This window comes from Abrus precatorius, unplaced genomic scaffold (genome assembly GCF_003935025.1).
Source record: "Abrus precatorius isolate BTA unplaced genomic scaffold, Abrus_2018 Scaffold8, whole genome shotgun sequence".
NCBI classification, from domain to species: Eukaryota; Viridiplantae; Streptophyta; class Magnoliopsida; order Fabales; family Fabaceae; genus Abrus; species Abrus precatorius.
In genome coordinates, this window is record NW_020874428.1 from 25252253 (window position 1) to 25270412 (window position 18160).

The 18160-nt window shown below is 33.5% G+C and overlaps 2 protein-coding genes across 7 annotated transcripts; both read right to left on the minus strand.

Annotated features, from left to right (window-relative positions):
• Positions 1-1389: 1389 nt before the first annotated feature.
• Positions 1390-10029, minus strand: LOC113875005 (la-related protein 1A). 3 transcript variants are annotated; one of them, XM_027513391.1, is made up of 14 exons: positions 9370-10029; positions 8413-8947; positions 8027-8192; positions 7452-7542; positions 7254-7325; positions 5631-6160; positions 5041-5110; positions 4612-4716; positions 4184-4512; positions 3852-3992; positions 3685-3748; positions 2992-3137; positions 2652-2756; positions 1390-2151 (listed from the first exon to the last, which is right to left on the minus strand). In XM_027513391.1, the coding sequence occupies exons 1-14, from the start codon at positions 9619-9621 to the stop codon at positions 2004-2006; spliced, it is 2754 nt and encodes a 917-aa protein (XP_027369192.1). In that variant the 5' UTR covers positions 9622-10029; the 3' UTR covers positions 1390-2003. The 3 variants fall into 3 exon arrangements, with proteins under 3 accessions (XP_027369192.1, XP_027329145.1, XP_027329146.1); XM_027473344.1 differs by having other exon boundaries at positions 1544-2151; positions 2673-2756; positions 9370-10009; XM_027473345.1 differs by lacking the exon at positions 2652-2756 and having other exon boundaries at positions 1609-2151; positions 9370-9996.
• A 3165-nt stretch (positions 10030-13194) lies between these two features.
• Positions 13195-17921, minus strand: LOC113846220 (UBP1-associated protein 2A-like). 4 transcript variants are annotated; one of them, XR_003501650.1, is made up of 3 exons: positions 16315-17912; positions 14219-14534; positions 13195-13795 (listed from the first exon to the last, which is right to left on the minus strand). XR_003501650.1 is itself a non-coding variant. In XM_027474235.1 (3 exons), exons 1-3 carry the CDS (start codon positions 17830-17832, stop codon positions 15300-15302), a joined length of 1647 nt encoding a protein of 548 aa, XP_027330036.1. In that variant the 5' UTR covers positions 17833-17912; the 3' UTR covers positions 13223-15299. The 4 variants fall into 4 exon arrangements, 3 of the variants coding, with proteins under 3 accessions (XP_027330036.1, XP_027330037.1, XP_027330038.1); XM_027474235.1 differs by having other exon boundaries at positions 13223-15484; positions 16323-17700; positions 17749-17912; XM_027474236.1 differs by having other exon boundaries at positions 13223-15484; positions 16315-17921.
• Positions 17922-18160: the final 239 nt, after the last annotated feature.

Here is an 18160-nt window from a genome sequence, read left to right on the forward strand (position 1 = left end):
AAAAATAACTTTATTTAAAAAATATTTTATCATAAACGTTGATTATTATAGTAAAATATTATGTTAGCATAAAAAAATTGGTTTTAAGCACAGTTTTACTCCCTATGATTTTGCTTTGATTTTAGTTTTAGTACCAATATTTCCAAATTTTGGTATTTGATCCTTATAATTTTATGAGTTTAGGTTTTGGTCCTTTCAGCGTACTTGACACTCATCTAAATGATTTGTACCTTACAAGACGCGTTTTGCTATATTGCTAATAGCGAGGATTAAAATAAAAAGTGATTATAAAGACCTAAATTATTTTTTTTTAAATATAGACATCAAAACTAAAATTAGTGTAAATTAGAGATTAAAATTGTATTTAGACAAAATATTTTATAAAAACACAATATTTAATAATTTTCTAAAAGCCTCACTAAACTTGTTTATTATTCTTAATCATACTCTTATTTTCTAAAATATTTATTCCCTTTTTAGCAAGAGCATACATGTAACATGTACTTTGTTTCTTGAATAATTGAGAAGAATTACTAACTAAAGATAACAATGTTTTATAAAAACACAATGTTTTATAATTTTTAAAAATTAAAGACACTCGTAAAAATATAAAACAGGAAGTTAAGCTATATATTTTACTTAAAAATTAGAACAATTTATGATTTTATTAAAATATTTAATGAACTTATCACTTTAATAAATTATAAGTTACTATTATTTAAATATCATAAATCATAACAAAATACTAATAAATAAAGATGATCTAGAACCATCTAAAAAGTTTATTATTTTATTTATAATTTTAAATTGACCATAACTCAATGATCAAATTAGGTTTGAGATATATTTTAGAACATATTAAGTAAACATGCTTCATGCGCTCAGCATAAGAGATCATATTATATAACTATTTAAAGAAAATAGTTTTTATAATAAATTTATAATAAATTTTTTTTATCATAGTCCTTAAAAAAATGGACAAGATTTTATAAAACATGTTATATTAAAAACTATAAGTTAGAATTATATGCTATATTAAAAAATAATCATGATCATAATAAAATAATTGTTTTTTTGAAAAAAAAAAAAGAAGAGCTTCAATCTTTAAAATTACACTAACTAAATTTTATATCTACAAAATAGAATTCATCCTCACTTAAATAAACACGTTAAGTCACATTATATTTATCATTTCATTAAAATGAATGATAGACCAAACATTTAAGACTAATTTAATATATTTTTTAAAAAGATCAAATTGAAAAACTCATCATCATTTAGAAACTAAAACAAGAAGCCACACATTCAAAGACTAACTTTAATATTCAAGGACTAAATTGAAGGCGTTTTATCTTCAAAAACTTTAATGAATGACACACCACACATTCAGAGACAAATTGAAGATACTCTCCCAAAAATATTCATCCAAAAACAAAGCTCCCACTTTAATTGCCAAAAAGAAGCCTTTTTCCTTTTTCAAAGTATACCAATTTGGTGAGACAGAAAGTGTAACAAATAAATTAAATGAGCACGCCAAATTACAGTAAGAAGAATCTCACTCTTATTGTTCAAATTTGGCAAGATATAAGTACAACCCTTTCCCCCTCTTTTTCACCCCCCACCAAAATAAAACAAGAACCTCTTTTTCTTATGCTGTAATGTTCACAACTTCTAGTCTATCATCTTATGTACAACATTTGGAGACAAGAAAAGGTGCCTCCTTAAGTCTACAAGAACCACCAAAGAAAGGATGCAATGGTATACCATATAGAATGATCCATCAAAGAAACTTGAAGTGCTTGGCAATCAGCAATCCTCTTGCAGAGGCATAAATCAATTCAACCAAATATAGAACAAACAAACAATCTTCCTCTTTTTCCATTCAAACCAAAATGCATGCCGCTATTCCAACTCATGTTATGTTGTTAGAGTTCTCATCAAAATTGTGATCCCATCAAAACTCTCTGCCATTATGTATTTACTGTTTGAGCACATCACTCAACCTAGTTCATGTCCTCTTTCACTACATTCTTTTCTTTGGCACGAAAATCCTCCAAACTTCTATATTCTTCTCGGAGCAACCTCTCCAGTTCAGGGTGTTTAGTCAAAGGTTCTTTATGGTCACGCACCTTGCGATAGTGGTGAAATGCCCTGTCAATGTCATACATATGAACAAAGCATAAGTCCCAAGAGTGATGATAGTGTGAAGAAAGAGCCAATACAAAACGAGAAACTACAATTATTTCTCTATATCTTCTAACATAATCTAACAAATGTGAGGAAGACTGAATTTTTCTGAACCCCTCCCCCAAAAATATAGAAATACCATGTACTAAAATAACAGGCTAACATTGGTACAGGGAAACTAGCATATATTTACAATATGATGATCGATTTTGAATTAGCTAAGCAATGTTAATCTAGTGTCATGTACATTTTTAACATTTAGAACCGTTCACACTGTTCCATAAATATACCCTCATGAATAAATAAAATGATAAATTTCAGTTCAATAAAATGGTCAAACAATTTTTTATAATCTAGAACACAACTTAGCTAATGCTTCAGCCAATCAATGCAATTACTTTCTTCACAATACAAAACAGAAAACGTGCAGTAAAAAAATAAAAAGCTGAGTAAATAGGTTTTACCAATATTTTTCCAGGCCATACAGATTGCCTTTCTGGTAGAAATCCAGAGTAAGATGTTCAAAATCCTTGTATAAATCATCACTAAATTCCTTCTCCAAACCATAACTGAACAAAAAATTATTAAAAAATCAGAAGAACTAGGTACCAGTGTCTGCTAATGAAAATAATAGATAGCCAAAAAGCAATTTAATCAATTTCTCTGAATAAACAATATAGATGAATATTAAGACTTGAAACCACCCTATATAATTTTCCTCAACAAAGTGGACCAGAAGATGAAATTTAAATGATACTTCTAGCTTCTCAAGCAAATAAGAAACGTAAAATTTGAAATAGATACCTGTAGAATCTGAAAAGGCACTCTATACCATAATTATAATTAGCAGCAGCATCTTCCTTCGCTAATTTCTTAAATTCATTATACATAGAAGGGACAAACATGTCTCGAAGAAAATAGGACCAGAACCTGTATAATGTATTCATTTCCTGCATAGACATACAAGAGGGGGGATAACTATCAGGATAAGTGTGTGATTTAAAAAGAATATTGAGAAAAAATAAATAAGAAATTTGAAAATAATATGAAAAAAAATTATATACAAAATATGTACGCAGAATGAACAAAATTAAGCTAATGAAGATAACAGTACTGCATTCCAGCTCATTTGGATGTGAAAAGTTTGGATAATAATGGTTTTAAGTTTAAAATAGAAAGTGGAATGCTGGAAATCGATATTGAATATTGATAATACTAAGTGGGGTAACTATTCCACAATTTTCATACAAGTCCTATTATAGTATATTCATACACAGTAATTTAGGAGAAAGTTCATACAATTATGTAATAGAAAAGAAAGACAATAGATTAAACATTCTGTGCACAATAAAAGTAATGGGAGCAGAAAGAAGCATTTGTATTGAGAGAATGAGTTCAATCTGTTTACACCAATGTGGAGAGAACAAAATTTTATTTGGTTCAGCATTCAATCATTACGAATATTGTTTTCATACAAAGTTAAGAAACGAAGTTCACCTCACTGCAACCAATTCCAAGTTTCTTTCTATCATTCAGGCATCGTTTATGATACTTCAAGTACCTGAAAAGAACAATAACATGAGCAATTTTGAAGATCCAACATACTCCATATAGCTATATCCTACTACTGTTCATGCAAGTAAACAATAAGCACTGTCACTTACTTCTGTTGTTTGAAACCATTTTCTTCTAGAAGTTGGTGACTTGGATGCTGAAACGGTGGGAAAGACTTCGGCATTGAACCCACAGGTGGACTACCAGAAAGATACCCATGTGGTGAACTACTCAATTTGGAAGGCTTGAGACTGCAAAATTAAGATAGTTATAGGAAATAGCTTTTCAGTTGTCAAATAAAATGAACATGTCATCTGACTGATCTCATGCGCTCTGAAACAATGATTATATTATTTTTAATTGAATAGTTACTTGATATTCTTGGGGGGGAGAAGAGTCAAACTAATATCAATAGCATGCAGAACAATCACTTTGACCTGACCTATAATTTTCAGGAGGTGTAGAAGCGAAGAAAAATCCAACTGAATTACTAGGCGGGCTTTCAGATATGATTCCATGAGAGTTACGACCAGTTCCATGGTTTCTAAAATTGCTTGAGAAAAACCGCTGCTTAAGGGAAGATTGCTGCTTGTGAAAGACTTTCTGTTTCCTTCGAGAATTATTGCCTCCAGACTCTTCAACACAGCTTCCATTGATATTCTCGCCTGCCTTTATATTTGATACTCCTAAAGTATGGCTTGAAGATTTCATGTTCCTATCTCTATTATCACAATTATTCTTTCTACGATTAGACCGCCTATGCTTCAGTTCCTGTTTATAAAATTAGGTAAGCAACTACAAAATAAATAAAGCAGCCAATAATTTGAAAAAATAAATTACTAAACATTTATTAAAAGATGGTGACTTAACCTGCTCATAGAAGTAAAGCCCATCGTTTATCGTAGAAGCAAGTTCATTGGAAATGGATTTTGATTCTTTACCACCACTTCTAGATCCTTGTTTAGGATCACTATTCTGTACATTAAAATAGAAAATAATAAGTTCAATTCAATGCAATTAATATTCTACATATTATGGCTAAATCAGTTTTCATGTAAACAAAAAAATAGACATTACATTGCCGTGTAGTTATAATAACATAGTATAGAGCTTTATAATTATGTAGTTCCAGCCTATGTATAGACATCAAAGGACCCTCAATTTATTTTAATTTTCATCAGTATTTCAGTTTGTGTAATCTGGCATAGTAAAATCAAAACCTAATTTGAACGATAAGCCACTTTTGAGGCAAAATTAAACATATGTACTTAGTCTGTATTAGATCATCAAAAGCAATACCTGGGTAACAATTACAAGTCTCTGAACATCCTGTTCAATGACAGCCATCTCATCATCTTCGTCATCAATTCTTCAAGGCAACAACTTCCATCAGAAAAATATTTAAATAAAACAAACACATGTTTATTGACAGTGGCATGAAAACAAACCTTAAATCATTTCTATATGGGATACCAAAAATAAAGAACAGAAGTACTCATCTCAAACAGAAGATGTCAACATTGTTTAAAGATGTCAACATTGTTTTAATAAAAGGAGAAAAAAAAGGAATATATAAACCTCATGTTACTGAAAAATTGAGATTTGTCTATCATTAACTACAAAGAAAATGCTACGGAAATTAAGAAACACAAGCAAGGTGTCGGATCTACAAGTAAAACACAACTGCATAAAAGTTCCATCCCCTTCAGTGTAAAGCAACTAATACTTCTATGAACCAGAAATCCACTTCAAGCACTGGCTTAAACAGAGACTTCTTGTTAGGCATATCCCAGATGAACCTCTTATAATGACATGGATATATGCATTGCACAGAAAAAGTTTGAATAAAAAAGGATAAAACATATCAAGGAAAAAAAACTATGTAATACCTTCTATTACAAGAAAGATCAATCTTATGCTCAAGCTCGATCTCTTCATCAAGCATAAAAGTACTGCCAAAATCATTGGAGAGGTCTCGGATATCCAGATCAGTCAATACATCCGTGTTTCCAATCTCATAATTATCAAATATTTTGGGCTCAGTTTCTTGTGAGTGGCAGCTTAAATTATTATCTGTTGTGTCAAGATCACAAAATTTGATGCTTTCACCAGTTACTGTATGTGACTTATCACTGGAATGCTTGCTCTCATTATTTAGTTCTTGGCTGTTATGTGAAACTTGTAACGTATCCTTATTTGACTGATTATGTTCTGCCAAAATTGAATTATGATCACCATCATTAAGATTTGCTTCAGAAGTCTTTTTTGTCTTATCTCCAACAGCATCACTATTTTCAAGAGAATTGGCAGCACCCTCTACATGTTGGCTTTGTTGAATCTCTGCCGTTGATGATCCTGAATTTCCTGAGGGTACTCGAATCCATTTTGACCAATTATTACGTTTCCTTATCTTGTCACCCTATAAAAATTAAACGAGTTACAAGTGAGGGAATCAATAAGAAAACGAAGCAACACTTAAAAGAATTAACAGGTTGGTAACATATCTCCAACTTCTCATGCACTTCATAAAGTGGTAACCTATAGTTGGGCCCAAAAGCATTAACCATTAAGTATGATATTTATATAAATATAGTATCTACATATGAAAATAACAAGTTCTAACTTCTGAGGTGTATTAGCTAAGAATGATAACTGTTTTCAACTCCACAACTCATGTCATAACTTCAACACACCTATAGTACAGATGTAACAACAAATGTTTCAAACCTATGAGAATTATTTTATACTTAATAGTTAATAAGGAAACATAATATAGAGAATATTTCAAAACTGAATTCCTTTTGCTCTATTAGAGCATGAGACTTGGCACTGGTACAGATAACAGCAAGGTCCATTGCGTTGTGACATAGAGGTCACATGTTCAAATCCTGGAATCAGCCTTGCCACTTGTTAGGGTAAGGCTGTGGACATACATTCACCCTAGACCCCACCACTAGGAGGTAGGAGGCTTGTGCACCCGTTCAGTAAACTATACATACATACATAGAGACTGAATAATTTCAGATTGTTGTTAATTCATTGTAATACAAAACACTATGGAATTTAATTTTAATAGATTTCTTGACAAGAATGTTTTTAAAAAAAAATTGTCAAGAGGATATGAATGATTAGCAGAAAAAAATCAAGGTCTATGCGGACCAAAAAAATTCTATATTGAGGAAAGAACAAAAACTACATCAACAACTTAAAAAGATTTTGAATTTCAAACTGCTGACAAACATCCAATTGCATCCCATAACTTCAAAAATAGTTTTTTTTTTTTAATATCTAAGTACTACTCATGACATAAACATTTGAAATTACCAATTCCAAAAATTAATATCAGAGATAAACAAAACAAAAATAAAACCAGTACCATAAAAAAAATTCAGCTTTGAAGCAAAAGTAGTTAAAGCAATGAACTAGATTCCAGAAGCTTAGGCCTGTCTAGTGTCAAGACAGGCAGTGAAAAAGCAAACCTAGAAAAGTAAAATAACCATTGTGAATATAACCTGCACTTCCACAGCATTAGAGCTCTGAAGTGCATCAAGGATGAAAGGTATGTCTGTGCTCATCCTCTTGACCTACAAGATAACCCAAATTATACAAGGCAAGTTAGAAACTGGGATTAAAATGGATTGCAGAACGCACTAGCAGACAGCAAATATCTGTAAAACAAATCTGGGAGGCAAAATGTGCTTTGGACATACCCTTTTAAAATCAGCGACCGAGGATATGGGAACCCATCCTTGGTCATCCATCAACGAAATGAGGTAATGGTCATTCTGCAGATTTCCATCACTGCCAAAAGAAAGCGCTAAAGTTAGCAGTTTGTCATATGAATTGTCTTTATCATATGAAATGCGTTAGTTTATTCTCACAGTGAATGGATATGATTACAGGAATTCCTAATAATTTCAAGTGTTCATTAGCTCATTATTGTAGCTTTAACAATCCAAAGACCAAACATTATAAATTAGTTCTGCTTCACCATCTGGCAATAATCCTTGGACAATTCCATCAAAGACAGTCATCCTAATCTAGAAGACACAGGTTATGTCTGAGTCCAATATTATAATGTTTCTTAACCAAAAATAAACAAAATAATGATATTTTGACATCAACGGAAACATCAATTTCATAATAGAGATAGGCATAAGTAAGATGAGAAGAAAAACCAAGAACCATTTTTGTGACATCAGATAAATATGACATATTTAATTATAGCTAATAGATCAACATAAAAAAAAATATAGAAGCCATAATCAACAATTAAATTACTCACCTAAAATAATAGTCTATCTGTTTAACAATGCTAGTCCTCAAAGATAGAGTTTCTGGAGGCAGTGGCTGAGGTGCAGGGTTGACCGGATATGGAACAAAGTGCCGAGGATGGGGTCCTCTAATGGAGCCAGGAGGCGGCATGGGGACACACCATACAGGTGCAGGACCTATCCATAAGATAAACAATGAATTGCAGAACTAGCTGATAGAGAAATTAAAGGATAAAAAGAACCACAGAGGAAAATCCTCCCATGGCATTCAAGTTGAGAAATATGCAACAGCACAAGTGGCTAGGCACAAAAGGATGTGTGTGTGTGTGTGTGTGTGCGTGTGTGTGTAATTGCACAACCATGTGCCTTAATAGAGGAGTGTGAATACAAATTTTACCTGGGAAGCTTGGACCAACCATGTACCCAGGAGGGGGACCATAAAATGGAGGTCTTATGAAAGGCCTTGGGCCCAAACCCTGCTGCATAGAAATGTTTGCTCTGGAAGGAAACGGTCTTTGATGATGCCAAGCATGATTTAGATGGTCCCCTTGTTCCTGAATATTTGGTCTTCCATTAGAAAAGTTAGCAATATAGGCATTTGGATCCCCTTGCACCGAAGATTGAACATTTTTGGCATCAACAGCATGAGCAGGTGGAGCAAAAGCTTGTCCTGGTGCCTGAGATACAGGCTTCACTAAAGGGTTTTCTACACTCGGAAAAGGTCCTGGACCAGCAGGGAAAATATACCCAGGAACAGCAAGGTGGGGTGGAGGCACCATAGCAGGAAAAAATGGAGGAATTGATGGGTGATGATAAGGCATTGGAACGGGAAAAGGAGGAGCACCACCTGAGTTGCGCTTGCCACCTGGCTTTTGATGGCGTGATGATGGCACCTTGTGCATTGGGTTAAGGTTTCCAGAACCATTGGACTTCTGTCAAACAACAAACCCACACACAATACAAACAAGAATAATATAGTCAATACCAAAGATACAAATCTTGTAGCATACAAATTTTATTTCAATTACAACAGCGGACACATTAATGGGGAAAAAACAATAGGCACCTACGTTACTTGATAAACCTTGGGAACACAACGCTATTTTACTCCTTATTTACATACCATCCAATGTCAATCAATAATCACAATTATAGTGCTTGCAATATTTGTGCATAAATCTGACAATCAGAACAAGACACAGATGTCTGTCTTATACAAGCAAATTCAGTTACAATATAAGGGCAATAAAAAAATATAAGTATTCACTCAAAAAACATAACGCATTTTCACTAACCTTTACATTGCATCTTCCATATCACAATCACAGTGCTACACAAAAAATAACATACAAACCTGCATAGATGGAGGCCTTGGAGCAATCTCAGCAGCACTTGCCACAGAAACTGGAGCATCCTCGGGTTTTGTTGCAGCAACAGTCTCAAGACACTTTGGTCTTTGAGCATCAGAGAGAGCTGGCCAAGACTCAGTGCCCATCATCACAGATACATCACCTCCATTCCCATCAACAGTTGGGGTCTTCCATGGAGACTTGGGAGCACTAACCTCCTTCTGATCCTCACCAATCTCATTCTCAGCAGTCACCATAACTGCTTTTTCTCTCACCAACCTACACAACTCCCTAGATTTCACCCTCTAAACCTTACTTGGTAAAAACCACAAACCTTTAATACCCAGATATTAACCAAAAATGTGCAGATACTGCAAAAAATCGAAACTTTACTTGCCAGTTGAATCAATGATATTGAGCACAATAACCCAGAGCTGAACAACAGAAAATTTTCATGCGGGTGTGCAAAAAAAGGGTTCTTTTTGTGAAGTTTGAATGAAGGAAAGAGTTGGGTCAGTGTAGCAGCATAGGATGGGATTAGGGTTTGGACAGTGAGGTGATGGAATGGGTTTGTTTTGTGAGTGTGTTTTGAGACAGTAGCAAATAGCAATTGTTAACAGACGCCAACAAAGTGCGACGGTAACTGACGAAAAAGGTTGTGTGACAAGGTTTTAGAGTTAGAGTTTGCTTATATATGGAGTGCCCTTATCAATCACACGCATCATTCAACTCATTCCATGCTTTCCTATTCGTTGTTTCTTTGGGACTATTACTCTATTAGTGGAAGTCTATTTGGAAGCAGCCAAAAGTGCCCGTATCAACGTTTAAACCCTATTATTAGCATTCGACAATCTTTTTAAACAAACAAAGATAATCGGCATTAAAGATAATGGTGTTTACCAAACCATACGATAAATCGAACTCAATTTCACCAATCCTAAAATAATTTTCAGTTATATATCTTAACTTATAGATTTGTACCAAATAATAAATAAGTTTCTTTTTTAACTTTTAAAACAATAAAAATATTTTTAAAAACAGAAAACAGAAAAATAATTAGTCGAGTATGTTTGTTTCAATCATTAAAAAGATTTATATTCTTTTGAAATTTGAAATATTTCTTTTTGTTGGAATTACACCAGTTATGATACTTTGCAAACTGATAAACACTGGATGCCTATTAATCTTAATTTTATTCTAAGTCTACAGATTTTTCTTTGTTCACAGTACATAATAGGTTTTGGAATTTTATTTATTTTTATTGTAGTAACTTTATTTTGGTGTACCCAAATGTGTATTAGTGTTAAAACAAAAACACATTTGTTGTAAATTTGTAGTTTATCTAGTGTAGTATGAACATTTTAAAACTTAATTTAAAATTTAAATAAAATATATAATTTGAATCATGACTTATCAATTTTTTTATCTATAGTTTGTAGTGTATTCATATTTAAATTTCAAATTTCAAACTGAATCCAGTTGGGATTGATAAAAGTTAAATAATATTATTTAAACACAGTAAAAATAATATAAAATTATACGATATTTAATGTAGAGAAATACATAATATACTGAAAATCCATGTTAATCAAAGGTACTTAATTAGATTTTATGATATAAGGTTAAATAAACAATATATTTAAGGAAATGTGTTAAATACTTACTTATTAGTATTTACTAATATGTAGTTATTTACTTTTTAAAAAGAAATATATTAATAAGTTATAAATTTTTTTAACATATATTTAAGATATATTTTACTAAAAAAATTTAATTAAAAAATAAATGAACGTATGTTGATACTTGTAGTTATTAACATACATTTTCTTATTTTGAAAAAATATATTTAAAAATACGTATAAAAATATATTTTGTTAAAACATTTTAATTAAAAAAACTAAGTAGATATGTTTTGACAAGTTCCAGACGTATACCAATTAATCGTGACTAAAATAAACTTGCTAAATATAAAATAGTTAAAATTATACGGGTTAGTTTGTTTGATGAAAACCATAAGTGAATCGTCATCCTAGTTTAAATATTGAGGATTGATTTTTGGAATTTTTTTATTTCTTTTAACACTTTTTTCAATTTTTTATAATTTTTTTAAATACCTTTTATGACAATAAAAATATTTTTTACTTTTTACTTTTAAATTGAGCATAAAACTAAAATTCTAAGAATACATTTAAAATTGGCTTCCAGAAACTTAATTTATGGAAACATGTATAAAGATGATTTATTTTGGAAGTGTTATTTTTAAATATAGTTAATAAATTTAAAATTTTATTTTTGGAGCTATGAAAAACTAATTTTGAAAATTTATTTTTAAAAGTGTAAAATCTTTATTTAAAATACTTATTTCTAGAAATGTAAAATCCTAATTTTGAAAACTTATTTTCAAAAATAGTTAATAATTCTGACAATTAAATTTCAAAGGCTTAAAAACTTAAATTTAAAAATTAATTTAATTTTATAAACATATTTTCAAAAGGGTTAAATTCTAAATTCAAAAATATATTTATGAAAAAATATTTAAAATTTTGAAATTTAATTTATAAAAAGGGTAAAATAAAATGTTAATTTCAAAAACTTATCTCTAAAGAAGTATGGTGCGCTGACAGGTTTATATAAACCGACAAAGACGTCATTTTTAACAATAATTTAAGTTTCTTATAATAAATTCTATACAGTGGACATGCATAGAGTATCAATGCTTAAATATATGCTCAAAGAAAATGCTTTAAAATAACAATGATGCTTGAAATAGTGGGGAGAAAGAACAAGGAACTATAGATAAAAAGTAAAAAAAGAATTATAGAATCTGAAAAGAAAATAAAGAATTTAATGACTATTTGATTTTAAAAAATATATTTTTATTTTTATTTTTATTTTCTGTTTAGTGATTTAAATTGATGTTAGGAGCATTTTAAAATATTATAAAGGAAAGTTCAGTGTGGTGAAAAAATGAACAAGTGCAAAAATAGATCCAATTTTCCTGAAATTATTGTTATTAATCAAATTTCAAATTATAATTATTATTTCATTATTTAATATAATAGTGTCTTATATTTTGACTATTTTATGACACGTGGCATCACTGTTATATTGCATGTGTTTTTATATATATTTTTAAAAATTAGTAATTTATTTCAATCTCTCTTGCGACAACCTTTTGGTCTAGTATCCCCCTAACATTGTAACATAAGATCGTTGATTTTATTAACTTCATTGGTAGAACTAAGAAACAAACAGCTTCACTCCTTTTGATTGATCTTTCAGGTTAGGCCATATGTATCGACGCGGGCCATTGGAAAATAAGCACAGCAAAGGATTCATTCCATGCAATAATGATAATGTTAGAAATATGAAGTTCGGGTCACAATATTTGAATTCTCCAATAATATTAGATTCTTTTATTCGATATAGTGCCCCAGTGGACCCAGGCAAAAATTGCTAATCAAGTATACATGTTGCCATAGGGAAAAAAAAATACTCCGTTATTTCTCTGCAATACATTATTGTAAAAAACTATTTTGTTTAATCTACAAACTTGCTGGCAGCAAGCTCGGATTGTTTTTTTTATTTTGGTCATGCTCGTATAATGAATGTTAATTTTGTTACTTAGAACTAAAGAAATTGGGCCAGAACAAATGAAACACTTAAACAACTTCAAACTATCCACTGCAATCGTGGTTGTTCACGTAATGTATAACCATAACTGACAATGGCTCCACGTATACTCAAACAATGTTGGCGGGTTTTAAAAAATTTCGTAATCTTGAATTCATTCTCACTTAAACGTGTACGCACACTTATTTAAACGTGGACCCAAATGTTATAAATTCATTGACACTACGAAAATTATTTTATACGGCGCCATAGAAATAAGAACCCCGTTACTACATTCAATACCTATATAAAGGGCTAATTGTTCTTGGTAAACCACACCAAAAGAAAAAAAATATAAAGGGCTAGTTGTTCAACAATATAAACAACTTCGGAACGTGGAATAATGAGGCTCAGCCAAGAATTTGAGCAACTATCTTAAAGCCATCTATCTCCATGTGTAAAGAGAATGACTATAGGCTTTGACTAATTTAATATGAAGAGTTGTATAGCACCCTCGACAAATCTTTCATTTAGCAGGTCAGAAGTGTTAGAAGAAACCTAAAAACTTCAAAATCATGTATAAGATCAACCTCCCCAAATAACTGCAGCTCTAACAAAGTGTAACACAAATTAATATTTCTCCTTATCAGTAAGCCTTCTTCAGTACCACGTCTGCATAAGCCAATAATACCTTTGAGATTGAGATCCACGTGCAGTTCAAGCGTGTGCCTACTGCATTCTCAAGCTGTGTGATCCATATCACAAATATCCTCTTCATTATAACACCGAGAACGTTAAGCAGCATCCAAAAATATTGTCCTTGTGAGAAATTATGAATTTAGTCTCACGCAAATAAAATAAGGTAATATCAAAACTTAATCCAGTCCGGTATTGCTTTCATATACGCTCCAACTTTGAATTAAAAAAAAAAAAACAAGTACGATAAGTTTTGTATACATTTTAGCAAAGCAACTTGTTTTGGAGTTAAGTTTTTTTAGAAAATTATTTTCGCAGCTCTACCAGATATTAGCTTTCATTAAAGACAAAGCAACATCAAGTTGGGTCTTCTCCAAGATGATTGATACGTCAAAAAAACATTGTTTGAAATCCTATGCGAAATCCAGAAGCCCAACTTGGTAATACTAGAAGAATATCTTCAGAAATCAATTTAAAGCTTCTGTTAGTCAAAAGGTTCCAAACTTAACTTTCCCAGACAATCTATAGGCATAAGAAAAGACATACCCATGGAGAACTGCAGAGATGATAACACCACCGCACCCATCTGATCTTCTCTCTCTGACATTCACTCCAGACCAGGGTACACTTGAATATAGTGAGAGCAACCCACCCACCAAGTGTGACCATTTCTTGCCTTCGAAGTGAATGGAATGATCCAAGCTCCATCAATGAATGCAGATGACAATGTTATGAATAGATTCTAGCATTTGTTTAGTGGCAAGGACCTATGTGTCTGGCAATCCAGCCCCTCAAGCAAAAAAAATGTGGTGTGGCATGTCTAGATCAGTTGCCAAACAAAGTTATACTGAAAATTTCTCCCCTAATAACAAGAAAACAAGAAATTACAAGTAGAAAGTAGGAAAACATGCTAATGTACACCCAAAGAACTGAGGGGTCATTTTGAGAGGGGAGTAAAAAGATGATGGGAGTCTGGAGGATATAGATTCATTTCAACAACTATTCATTCCCATATCGAGGATGGGAAAGAATATTGGTTTTCAGGAACAAGACATTTGACTATAGAAAAATTAGATAGATGAAGAAAAAGTGTTGGTAGAATGGTAGAAAGACAAGCCTTAAGAAAAACCTTGTTTAATGTTGGTCCACTATATCATATTATATTCATTTTCAATCCCCACCCCCCCAAAAAAAAAAATCAATGAAAAGAGAATTGGTCTTTGGTAAAAGGATCCGAAGTAATAAGTGGCATTCAAATTTCACAGGAACTCATATGTAAGTAATCTCAATAATAATCAAAACCCATGAGCATAAAAAATGACTACTGCAGTGCCCCCAAATTCCCATGGGATATTGCCATTTTTGGATAACAGTATACTTCTGAAAAAGATGGTTAATAGTCCTCACAAATCATGGCTGAATGCCAGACACAAATAAAACAAATAACTTACAGATGAGCCCGTCATGCTTTACGAAGCTAGACAACAATAATGAAACAGAATAGGAAGTTCAGGGAAAAAAAGAAGTCCGCAACACACTTAAAAATTATTGTAACAAAGTTTTCTCTGCCCCAAAATTCATTCAATCCTCAAAATTCCATAAAGGAATATGAGGTACAACAAGATTTTTAAAACATGTCAGGGGGAAATTCTACTAAGATGAAGAGAAAAATACAGGTTTCAGAATCTGGTTCTTTAGTAATAAAATAGTAACTAAAATTACAAATTAAAAAGATGCATTTGAATAGTGCCTGGTACTTCAGAAGAATCAGCTGAGTCCAAAACAAAAAGATTGATGCATCTATGAGGGTATCTGCACAGTGAATACATAGAGTAAAAAAACTAATTTCAAAAACCAATTATCTCTGGAAAAAAACACAAATAAAAATGAGATCTTAAAAGGCCATACCTCTGGTACTGCAAAATATATTTTTCAGGAGTTATAACTTTTAAATTCAGATTACGATCATGGCAATTGCTTATGCGGGAGAAATGATAAATATGCATCAGATGATAACAGAGTTAAATGCAAGTTGCAGAATGCTCTCACAAAAAGATGAATGGATCCAGAAGCTTGATAAGAAGGGACCAATGGAGCTATGAAAGAGAACAGTTGTGAAGTATATGTTCCTTCTCTTATCACAATATAAGAAAAATTATTCAGTGCTAATTGCCAAATAATTTATGACCATTTAACAGTGGACAAAAGGTGAGTATGCAGTCCTAATACAATGAAACAGCTAAAGAAGGTAACATAAGGGAGAACTAGATTATCAAACTGGATGGTAACAAGTAACTTTACCCATGCTCATTAACCACGTAATAACTGCCAAACAAAATAAAATTACGGATAGGAGCACCATAACACAGTTCACATCCATTCGAAAGCAGATATCAATTAATTCAAATGCAACTAGACATAACTGGCATGTCAATTCTACTTATCCAAGAATAAAAGAAGCCTGATAGAACAAGGCTGATTCCTTCGGTTAAGGATTTTTAATATTCATCCAGAATACATTACTACCCCCATATCATGCACTTCCTTCTTTCCCACGGTGAACTTTAGTTCAAATTTCACAACATTGCATAGATTCAGCATCACATAGATTAAGAAATAGCAAAACTATACCAGCCACTTACCTAATGACCCATGTAAGGAGCACCAGCACCGGGGTGAGGTCTGACACCACTGCTCTGCCCCATTTGAGGATTCTGGTACCCCGGTTGCATCCCTGGTTGATTCCCATAGCCCATAGCAGGCTGATTCCCATACGGAGCAGGTGGCCCAGCCTGGTTAACCGGTGCACCGCCAAGACCTCCAAGCAGGTTCCCAAGCCCCAACCCAGCTCCTTGATTTGTAAGCAATGCAGTTAATGCCTGTCCAAGAGCTGGATTCAACCCCTGCGCCGGAACACCGGGGTTGAAACCCCCAACAGCAGGGGCGGAGGGCGCCATAAGGTGACCACCTCCATGCGATGGTCCACCACCAGAGGAATACTTGTTTTTATCCTTCCTTGAGTGATAATGAGGCTGATGATGATGATGAGAATGGTGCTGATGCTGTTGTTGATGATACTGATGATACCCCTTATTTCCCTTAGGCCCATCAACAGCTTTCTGACAATACAACGTGTGTCCCTCAAAATTCTTGTGTGGCTCTTCCAAAGCCTTCTTAGCACTCTCCACAGATTTATACACAAACAGCGCAAAACCCTTAGGCTTCCCAGTCTGCTTATCAAGACCCAGCGGACCATCCTCCACCTCTCCAAACTGCTTAAAGAAATCGAGCAATTTCTGTGGATCAATCTCCGCACTCACATTGCTCACAAATATCTTCCTCTGAGTGTACTCAGAAACCACCGGAGCATTGGGTGGCGGCGCTGGAACGGGTCCAGCGGAGGCCAATTGACAGGAAGTCGTACGATTTCCAATCTTCTTCTGAGGATTCTTAAGCGCCTTGCGAGCACCCTCCCTGTGCTTGAACAAAATGAAGGCATAGCCCTTGGATTTCCCCGAGACCTTGTCGGTAACCGCCTTGCAATCTTCAATTTCGCCGTATTTTCCGAATACCGCAGTTAGGGTTTCGGCGGTGGCATCCCATCCGAGACCGTGGACGAAGATTTTCCGGTGAGCGGGGTCCACATCAGCCAACTGGCGAACATTGTCAACGAAATCTGGATACTTCTCAGCGGCTTGCTTGACGAGAGAGTGCAATTGCTCCTTCGTGAAGGGTTCCAGAAGCTTCTCAACGGGCTCGTCTTCGAGACTAAGGTCTTCTTCTTCGTTGTTGTTGTTTCCTTCTTCGGCACCGTTCGCTTCGTGGTTGGGACCTTCCGCGTCTTGCTGTTCCTGCTCTTGTTGATCTTCTAGGGTTTCGTGTTCTGGCTCCTGATCTTCTTCTTCGTGTGCTTCTTCTTCTTCTTCTTCGGCGTTGGGCTCTTCGATTTGTGGTTGTGGTTGTGGTTGTGGTTGTTGTTGTTCCTGCAGCGGAGCGTGGTCTTCGTCGACGGCCATGTTGTTGTTGTCCTGGTCTTCTTGTAGTTGTTGAGGGTTAGGTTGATCGTCGAGTTCCACTGCCTCTTGGTCCTCTTGTTGCTGTGGTTCGATGGGTTTGGTGGGCTCGGGGTCGGAGGATCGAAGCTTTCGTTTCTTCGCCATGGCAGTGAGACGGTAGGGTTAGGGTTTGCGGAGAGATAAATTTAGAGGAATTAGGGTCGTTCGTCTGAAGAGAAAAAGAAGAAAGCGATTTTCACTGTTAGTACCCGGTTCTCACTTATGAGTGTACTTGTTGGGCCGGGCCGGGCCGATCTCTGCCCAACCAAAATTATCGTTTTCCGTCTGGGCTTTATTAGTAATTTGCATGTGATCCGTTCAATGATTATTATAACTAGCAAGTTAAAATTTTAAACTCAATTTCTTTTCTGTTAAAATTTTAAGATTTCAAATCTTAACTCTTATTACTTTTAATATTATTTTTTCTTAAACC

Excerpts from the sequence above, each read along its gene's own strand:
- LOC113875005 (XM_027513391.1), bottom strand. The coding sequence starts at position 9,621 with ATGGTGACTGCTGAGAATGAGATTGGTGAGGATCAGAAGGAGGTTAGT. Across the intron at positions 7,543-8,026 it reads CAGATAGACTATTATTTTAG|TGATGGAAATCTGCAGAATG; the intron begins GTGAGTAATTTA and ends TTCTTTTGGCAG. Across the intron at positions 3,993-4,183 it reads ACACCTCCTGAAAATTATAG|TCTCAAGCCTTCCAAATTGA; the intron begins GTCAGGTCAAAG and ends TTAATTTTGCAG.
- LOC113846220 (XM_027474235.1), bottom strand. The coding sequence starts at position 17,832 with ATGGCGAAGAAACGAAAGCTTCGATCCTCCGACCCCGAGCCCACCAAA. Across the intron at positions 17,701-17,748 it reads AACAAGAGGACCAAGAGGCA|GACAACAACAACATGGCCGT; the intron begins GTGGAACTCGAC and ends CAAGAAGACCAG. Across the intron at positions 15,485-16,322 it reads TGCTGGTGCTCCTTACATGG|ATACCCTCATAGATGCATCA; the intron begins GTCATTAGGTAA and ends TTCACTGTGCAG.